This window comes from Eutrigla gurnardus (assembly GCF_963514095.1).
Source record: "Eutrigla gurnardus genome assembly, chromosome: 15".
Classification (NCBI taxonomy): domain Eukaryota; kingdom Metazoa; phylum Chordata; class Actinopteri; order Perciformes; family Triglidae; genus Eutrigla; species Eutrigla gurnardus.
In genome coordinates this window covers 18,897,991-18,906,620 of record NC_139938.1, presented here as the reverse complement: position 1 = coordinate 18,906,620, position 8,630 = coordinate 18,897,991, and the positions used below count along the sequence as shown (strand labels likewise).

At 43.5% G+C, this 8,630-nt stretch overlaps 1 protein-coding gene across 3 annotated transcripts in view; it reads left to right on the top strand.

Annotated features, from left to right (window-relative positions):
- The window catches only part of fgfr4 (fibroblast growth factor receptor 4), a 17,181-nt gene extending 12,366 nt beyond the window's left edge, over positions 1-4,815 (top strand). For all 3 annotated transcript variants that reach the window (XM_084029238.1, XM_084029237.1, XM_084029239.1), the window contains 5 exons: positions 382-504; positions 1,043-1,113; positions 1,220-1,357; positions 1,668-1,773; positions 2,133-4,815. In XM_084029238.1, the coding sequence (XP_083885364.1) occupies positions 382-504; positions 1,043-1,113; positions 1,220-1,357; positions 1,668-1,773; positions 2,133-2,309 (615 nt within the window). In that variant the 3' untranslated portion in view covers positions 2,310-4,815. The remainder of the gene's footprint in view (positions 1-381; positions 505-1,042; positions 1,114-1,219; positions 1,358-1,667; positions 1,774-2,132) is intronic.
- The last annotated feature ends 3,815 nt before the right edge of the window (positions 4,816-8,630 follow it).

Genomic DNA, 8,630 nt, shown 5'->3' with positions numbered 1-8,630 from the left:
TGCTGTGAATCATTTCTACCTCCCCCCCCAACCTCCATGTTTTTACATGAGCTCTCTAAACCGCAGCCTGGAACAGAGAAGAACATGTCCCGTCACACGTCTCAATTCAATGAATGCATGAATGTAAAAGCTATAATAAAGTTCAGTTTGACCTTCTTGCTTAGTAAGGAGGGTTTATAGGAAACAATCATATTTCTCTTTTTGCTAAAGAGGGGAGCAGCGTTAGTTTCTCCCAACTACTTTCCCAAATCACCATTTAATCTCAGAGCACATTCATCAGGACCATTAATCTTTATGCTAATCCTCTAATCTGGAGACCCAGCGGTTGGCCTTAAGATCACTTAGCACATCTTTAATTCTCTCTCTCTCTTCTCTCTGCAGTGCATCCACAGAGATCTGGCCGCAAGGAATGTTCTGGTGACGGAGGACAACGTGATGAAGATCGCCGACTTCGGCCTCGCCAGAGGAGTCCACCAGATCGACTACTACAAGAAAACCACCAACGTGAGTGGCAGTTTGTAGCGCCGTGTGTTTAAGAGTCCCTTTTTTTCCACCCCTGTACTTTTCCATTGAGGAACTTTGTTTTCCAGGAGTGAAATCCAGCTCTCTTTTCTCATTTTAAACTGCTGAGAAGCTAAAATATTTCTGCTTTGATCTGACTTCTGAACCTTTTAGGTAACACGAATATTTCCCCAATAAGGTATCACCTTAACGTCGTCCAATCAAACAAATTAAACTTCCTCAACTCAGGACATTTGGACTGGTTTAAAATGTGACAATGAAAGCTGGCTGTTTGTAATGAAGCTGCTTGTAAACATGTCTGCTCCCCAGCCAGGTTTCCTTTCACAGCTTTAACGCTCCTCAAGACAGATGTCTGATGTTTCCTTCTGATTGGCAGCAGGCTTAATGGGACTTAATTAGAAAAAGAAGGGGGAGGAGGAGGGGGAGGATTGGAAGGGAGGATCATGAGGGAGAGAAAAAAAGCATTGGTTTTTGTGGTGAACGAAGGTGAGGCTCTAACTTGTCCGTGTCCACTCTGCAGGGACGGCTGCCGGTGAAGTGGATGGCACCGGAGGCGTTGTTCGACAGAGTCTACACACACCAGAGCGACGTGTAAGTCACGAAGGGCTTGTTCTGTCAAAACGTCATGTATCTGAACTCAATTCAATGGTATCATATCTTAGAAATACGACTAACGCCCTCCCTCGTCTGTGCTCAGGTGGTCGTTCGGTGTCCTGATGTGGGAGATCTTCACGCTGGGCGGCTCGCCGTACCCGGGGATCCCCGTCGAGGAGCTCTTCAAGCTGCTGAAGGAAGGACACCGCATGGACAAACCGTCCAACTGCACACATGATCTGTAAGCCAGAGAGTCTTTTATTGTGTCGCTTTAAGTGGTGCAGCAAAAAAACGTTTGAGAAAGTGTATGAGTGTATTTAGTTCAGTTGAGATCAACTATATTAATACATCACATCACTTGACGTTCATCGTTCTCTGTTTGGGGAAACATCAGACTGATATGATACGTATAGACCTTTCAGAGAATGTATGGGCATGACAAAGTGTCTCAAAGTCATGGAAATGTCTTGGTAACAATGTGTATGAACCCTTTATACATATATTTAGATCTGAGGAATCATTTTTATTTGTATTTTCTTCCTTCTCTGTAGCTACATGATGATGCGTGAATGCTGGCATGCTGTTCCCACCCAGAGGCCGACCTTCAAGCAGCTGGTGGAGGAGCTGGACAAAGTGCTGTTGTCCATCTCCGACGAGGTGAGTTTCAAAACACACATCCGTGCACCTTCTCCGTCTCCCACGGCAACCACACACACACACACTTACACACACAAACGTGCACACAGGCTAACGTGAAGATGTACATCCTCTCTGCAGTTTCCCAATTCTCTTATGCACCAAAACACAGACTTTTAATTTTAAATTAAAAACAGATTCCATAATGGATGGTGGTCTGAAATCAATTCAGCATTAAATGAACAGCATATTCACCGGCAGCCTGAAAGCCTGTGATAAGCTGTTTCCTGCCTGTATTTTACAAACATTTAAATGTGGATTTGTTTCTTGAGACTGCAACTTTTTCTCTAACGTCCGGTTCCCCCCGTCTCCCCCTCCAGTACTTGGACCTGTCGACGCCCTTCGAGCAGTACTCCCCTTCGTGCGAGGACACGTCCAGCTCCTGCTCCTCCGACAACGACTCTGTTTTTACCCACGATGCCTTGTCCACCGACCCCTGCCTCCTGGGCTACCAGGACGTGCGCCACCAGGTGGAAATGAAGACGGCGCTCCGATAAGACTCCCGAACTGAAGGCCCCCCTCACCCGACCTCCCGACACATACACAAACAAGCACGACACCAGAACACGTTGCAGCCACGCTGGAGGTCCGCTGCTGCATTTTTTCAAGTTAAGCTAACGTCGGACCTCCGGTTGTGGCGCCGGGCGAAGCCCTTAGATATAAGGTGGGCATTTATACACACACATTAAAAACACATGTATGCACGTGGAGCACTGAGGCCGGTGGGCTTCATCACTTGGTGAAGGTTTGAAGAAAAACCTTTCATCGCGGGTGGAAGGAGAACTTTGGACTATCAGCTCTGGCACTGTGCCCAAGAACAGTAAACGTTGGAAAACTGCGGCACTATTCGACAGAAAAAGGAGAAGCTGGTACTGAAACGCTTCCCTTTGATCAACTCTCCCTCAGAGAGGCGACGGACAATGATCTCCTCACACAAAAAAACCCCAAAAACCCAAGGCGAGAAACCTCGGTGATAAAAAAAAAAAGACATTTTTAACAAAACAAAAATTTATTTTGCTATGATAAAAAAAAACTGATTGTTAAATATAAATCTCTCTATATAAGATTATTTTACTTTTTGTGTTGCTTATTTAAAAAAAAAGAAAAGAAAACAGTCTTAAATCTCAGGATCTCTTGTGCTAAGAAGTGGCTCTAAGTGGCAGCAAAGTGCCTGCATTTTTACGACTTCCTGTGAATATATTAGATTATTAAAATATTGTATGTACATATCAGCAGCAGAAAGATGATTGCCTTTTATAAATTATTCTGAATGACATAAAAAAAATGAAGGTTATTTGAGGAGAGAGGAATTTAATCAAGTGCCAAACCTGTCGCAGCTGTCACACTGTCTTTGTGTTTCATTCCAAAATATTCAGTTTAGAAGGAACGTTTGTACCCAATGACCCCCCAAAATTAAATCAGAGTCACCCCCCACCCCCCAAAACAATCCTAAACTAACAGTGGAAGCTGTTAAAAATTGGTTTAGATGAGCAGCTTTCATAAACATTTTCAAAAACATATTTTGACTGACTGGAAAAAACACAAAACCTCTAATGTATGTGGTGTGAAAAAAAGAAGATGGATTGGGCCTCTAAAGAAGTCTCAAAGTTTTGGAATGAAACCCTCCATTTGTCATTTTGTAGTAAAGTGCTTCAACCTCCGGGGTAAACAATTTGTGGTTAAATACCAGAAGAAGTTCCAGTTCTTGTTGCTATTGGACGAAAAAAAAAAAAAACACCAAAAATGTTTTGAGCTCGAAATGCGATTCTTAAGTTATAAAACGAGTTTTTGAGCCGTCCTCGTGGGGCTTTTAAAACAACCGCATATGAATTTGAGACAACATGACGTGGTCTTCCTCTAACAGCAGCTCTTACATGGCGTAGAGAGACAGTGGGACTCGACCCTGAAAAGGAGGACCGACTGATTCAGCATCAGGGACTCTGTTGGGGAGCTGGCCCAAGCCCACTGCCACTGCTGACAAGGGAGGAGGGGGGTGAGGGAGGGCACTGAATGTGAAAGCCAGTGTGATTGATTTCAAATAGAGGAGAAGGGGGAGGGAGCCTCCTTTGTCTGGCTGTAACCCTTCACCCAGCCCAATCTGTTGGCGAAGGGGTCCTCAGGTCCGCAGCCTGGCCGGACAATGAAGGCTTTGCAGGCTTAATGGGTGTGACTACGGACCAGAGGGAGTTCTGTGGGGGGGTGGGGGGTGTAGGTGGTGGCGGTGTGGGGATCGCTTGGGCTTGTGTGCAAATGAAGAAGGCTCTTATTATGGTAATGTGTCCTCTTCTCACCCAAAACGCCCCTATCTTTATCCCCACAGCCCCACCATCTTTTAAATTACAAATCTTAATTCAGATTCGCCGGCGGGACCAGCTGCAGAACCCCCCCACCCCCACCCCCCACATGTCCTGATCCACCTCCTGATTCTGACCACAGACACAGACAAAACACCTATTATGATGGTTGTATGGAAATTTGCTTGTCAGCTCCCCCCCCTTCTCAAAAGTTCACCAAACCCCACGGTGACTCCATTGAACTTCATTGAGTTTGGTTGGAAACTGCTTTAGATGACACCTGATACGACAGCAGCTGTGTTGTTCCATTACTTGTTTTTTATTTTTATTCAAAGTGGAAAGAAAAAAAATGAAGGGTTTCATTCCAAAATGCCCCAAAATCATCTTCCTGTGTGTGAAAATCAATGAAGGATTCACTTTTATCTCCTCGTTTGTTTTGCTTTTCACAGCTGTCAATCATCTGGTGACAGTTGGTGTCTCATTTTTTTTTTTTTTTGTTAAATGAAGCTCTTTGCATTTACATAGATACACAAAGTGTCCGGACACATTTGCATCTTTACATTCCAGCTATCTGCTCTTCTTTCTCCCCCCTCAGATACAAACTGTAAAACATTCACAAGCGTTCTTAAACATTTCCTCAAGAGAATTATTTTAGAAATATCTAATTTATTTGTTTATTGTTTTGTTTTTATATGAAATAAAGTATAATTTAAAATAAAGCAGCCGTCTCAGTGCCTCTATTTGTGTGGTGCCTTGGAAGCCAGACGTGATTTAAAGGTGGCGTCCCTCCAGCTGTGTGTGATGAGCTTCGTCAGCTCATCTGGTCCACCTGCAGCTCCACGCTCATTATCTGCAGCTCAAGTTCCAATAATGACTCTTGTTTAAATAAAACGCATGCATGTACTTCAAATGTGCTTTTATTTCCTTTTTTTGTGATTTTTAGCGAGTGGTAGGGAGATTTTCAGTGACATTAAGTACACAAAAAGATGAAAAAACACAAGATAAAAACATAAATACACACAAATATTAATAATATCAAGCGAGCACGGCTAATTCAGACATTTCATCTTTTTACGGAACAAAGACAAAATCAGTCTCATTCATGTTGCACCTGTGTGATAGACTGGTTACCTGTCTGTCTCTACATGTCTCCCTGTGATAGACTGGTTACCTGTCTGTCTCTACATGTCAGCCCTGTGATAGACTGGTTACCTGTCTGTCTCTACATGTCAGCCCTGTGATAGACTGGTTACCTGTCTGCCTCTACATGTCTCCCTGTGATAGACTGGTTACCTGTCTGTCTCTACATGTCTCCCTGTGATAGACTGGTTACCTGTCTGTCTCTACATGTCAGCCCTGTGATAGACTGGTTACCTGTCTGTCTCTACATGTCTCCCTGTGATAGACTGGTTACCTGTCTGTCTCTACATGTCAGCCCTGTGATAGACTGGTTACCTGTCTGTCTCTACATGTCAGCCCTGTGATAGACTGGTTACCTGTCTGTCTCTACATGTCTCCCTGTGATAGACTGGTTACCTGTCTGTCTCTACATGTCTCCCTGTGATAGACTGGTTACCTGTCTGTCTCTACATGTCAGCCCTGTGATAGACTGGTTACCTGTCTGTCTCTACATGTCAGCCCTGTGATAGACTGGTTACCTGTCTGTCTCTACATGTCAGCCCTGTGATAGACTGGTTACCTGTCTGCCTCTACATGTCTCCCTGTGATAGACTGGTTACCTGTCTGTCTCTACATGTCTCCCTGTGATAGACTGGTTACCTGTCTGTCTCTACATGTCAGCCCTGTGATAGACTGGTTACCTGTCTGTCTCTACATGTCTCCCTGTGATAGACTGGTTACCTGTCTGTCTCTACATGTCGGCCCTGTGATAGACTGGTTACCTGTCTGTCTCTACATGTCAGCCCTGTGATAGACTGGTTACCTGTCTGTCTCTACATGTCTCCCTGTGATAGACTGGTTACCTGTCTGTCTCTACATGTCGGCCCTGTGATAGACTGGTTACCTGTCTGTCTCTACATGTCAGCCCTGTGATAGACTGGTTACCTGTCTGTCTCTACATGTCAGCCCTGGATGGGAGCCAGCTTTAGTGATAATTTAGGTCAATGTGCACGGAGGTGGTTTGGAGCCATTAATGGCTGTTTGGTTTATACTTAAATCTGTCTTTACTTCCCAGAGCTCAACATGTAACACAGTGTGAAATTATATAATTAATATTTTTCTTTAATTTCCCACAAAATTTGCACTTAAATGTGTACAATGTAACTATATTTGCTCTGTACATCATTTTCACGAGGACATGTTTAGTCTGTTCTTGCAGTGCTAAAAAAAATGTCTCAAGCCTTTTTTTCAATTGAGCCATTTAAAAAAAAGGGAAAAACTCAGAAACGATAGAGAGCCGGCGACAGACAGAGAGAGAGAGAGAGAGAGAGAGAGAGAGAGAGAGAGAGAGAGAGAGACAGAGAGAGAGAGAGAGAGAGAGAGAGAGAGAAAGAAATGTGAGAAAGATGAAAGACAGAGACGGCGAGACGGGAGAATCAAGAGATGGAGGTCAGAGGTCAAGAGGAGGGAGGAGAGGGCAGCAGTGATCCAAGCCAGCTCAGGCTTTTGAAGTCTGTGTGTGTGTGTGTGTGTGTGTGTGTGTGTACATGATTTTGTGTCAATGTGTGTGTGTTATCTCCTGTGTACATGGTGTGTGGTCTACACGTGTGTGTGTGTTTGTGTGTCTTATCTCCCATGTACAATAAATCACTTCCCCCCAGAGTGTCTGTGTGTGTGTGTGTGTGTGTGTGCGTGTGTGTGTGTCTGTGTGTGTGTGAATTACTAACATCATTATTTATTCTGTTAAAGTGCCGTTTTAGACGCCCATGTTGAGGTTCAGGCGTGTTTGGTGCAAAGAAAAGATTGAAAAGATTACTTATCAAAACGCTCTGCCACACAAATGAATATAAATGATTGGAAAATCGGTTGTTTATCTGCTTTCGTGAGTCAATCTCACATTCTCTTCCCCTTCTGCTATCTACACTAATGGTAGATTACCATTGGTATTCTGATGTAAGGGGGGGAACATACCCCCCCTTACATCAGAATACCAATGGGAAGGAGCCAGACATTAGTCTGCGTATCGTTTGAAAGAGTATCGACACCAGCATCCTTACGACACAGCTTATTGCTGATAATGGATTTGTTGATTTGTAAACACAGCATTTATAGTTGCTTCTAATGGGATTCATCAGATAAAAACAGGACATTTTGCAATTGATTTTGTGCTCGGAAATCCTCTCAGAAATCGAAAAATGTCTGTTCTTGCAGGAACTATCCCTATAATAAAAAAACCCAAGCTAGCCATTTTGTTTCTGGAGAACCACAACGTTAAGTATTTTTTTTACCAGCAGTTTGGTTTGTAAAAATATCCCAACTAGAGTTTACAGAGTACCTGATGTACCAGCAGACTTCCTTTTATCCTTCTCTCATGTGGTTTCTGTTTATTTTTTCCTCCATAGTTTTCTTTTGTGCGTTCACGCGTTCACAATCCTCATAAAACCACAGTTTCCTTTCTGCACTCTCAAAAACAATAGTCAGTTTCGGCTGCTCCGAGTCGCAGTGAAAGTGATACGTTTGGTTCAATTTTTCCATCTGGTTTGGTTTTCACAGTGTACAAATTAAAACGAAGCAAATAAAAAATTAAAAAATGAATTTGCTGAGGCCGGGCCAGCGTTGTAAGTTTTTTTTCCTCACGTTGACTGATCTCCTCTGTGCATGGATCCCTTCTACTTCTAGTTTATCTTGAATGATTTTTTATAAACATTACACTTTTTTGTGGACTTTATTTGACATATTCTGCATGTTCTCTTCGGCCTAGATGTCAAGCATCGGACTTCTGCAAAACATCAAGTCGGTCCTCTTTCAATCACGTCAATGCTTTGGTCCGAATCAGAGTCCGATTACCGCAAATGCCCAAACGAACCACCAGAGTTCAAATTAAAATGCATTACATGTTGTAAAGCTTCCCTTTTAGAGGATGAGAGGTGCCCTTATTCCGTGTCATGTGAGTTCACGCTGCGTGTTTTTCATCCACCTGTTTAAAATGATGCCAAACAATGAGGGAAACGTCCAGCGTGTCAGTGAACTGCAGGTCATGGAAACGGACGGTTTGAGGGTTTGAACCCACATCCTCCACCACACACCAGTCCGTCAGATTAGAGCACAGACAGAGAGAGCGAGACAGACTCCAGATCCATTTTCAGTCAAATTCCAGCCTGTTATCGGCAGTGATCATCAGCTTGGCGTATTACAATAATCAAAGGATCATATTTGTTTTGAAGGCACTGAAACGAGACGCTTTGATCCCTTAAACAGGCAAGAAAATGTCTCTCAGAGACCAAATAAAGCACCCCGTTCGCAATATATCTGTCTGGACTTGTCGTCCCTATAACATCATAGAAATTCCAAACATCTCCAGCCACCTAAATATTTAAGGTTCTCTGCGCCGAAAATGGGAATCGC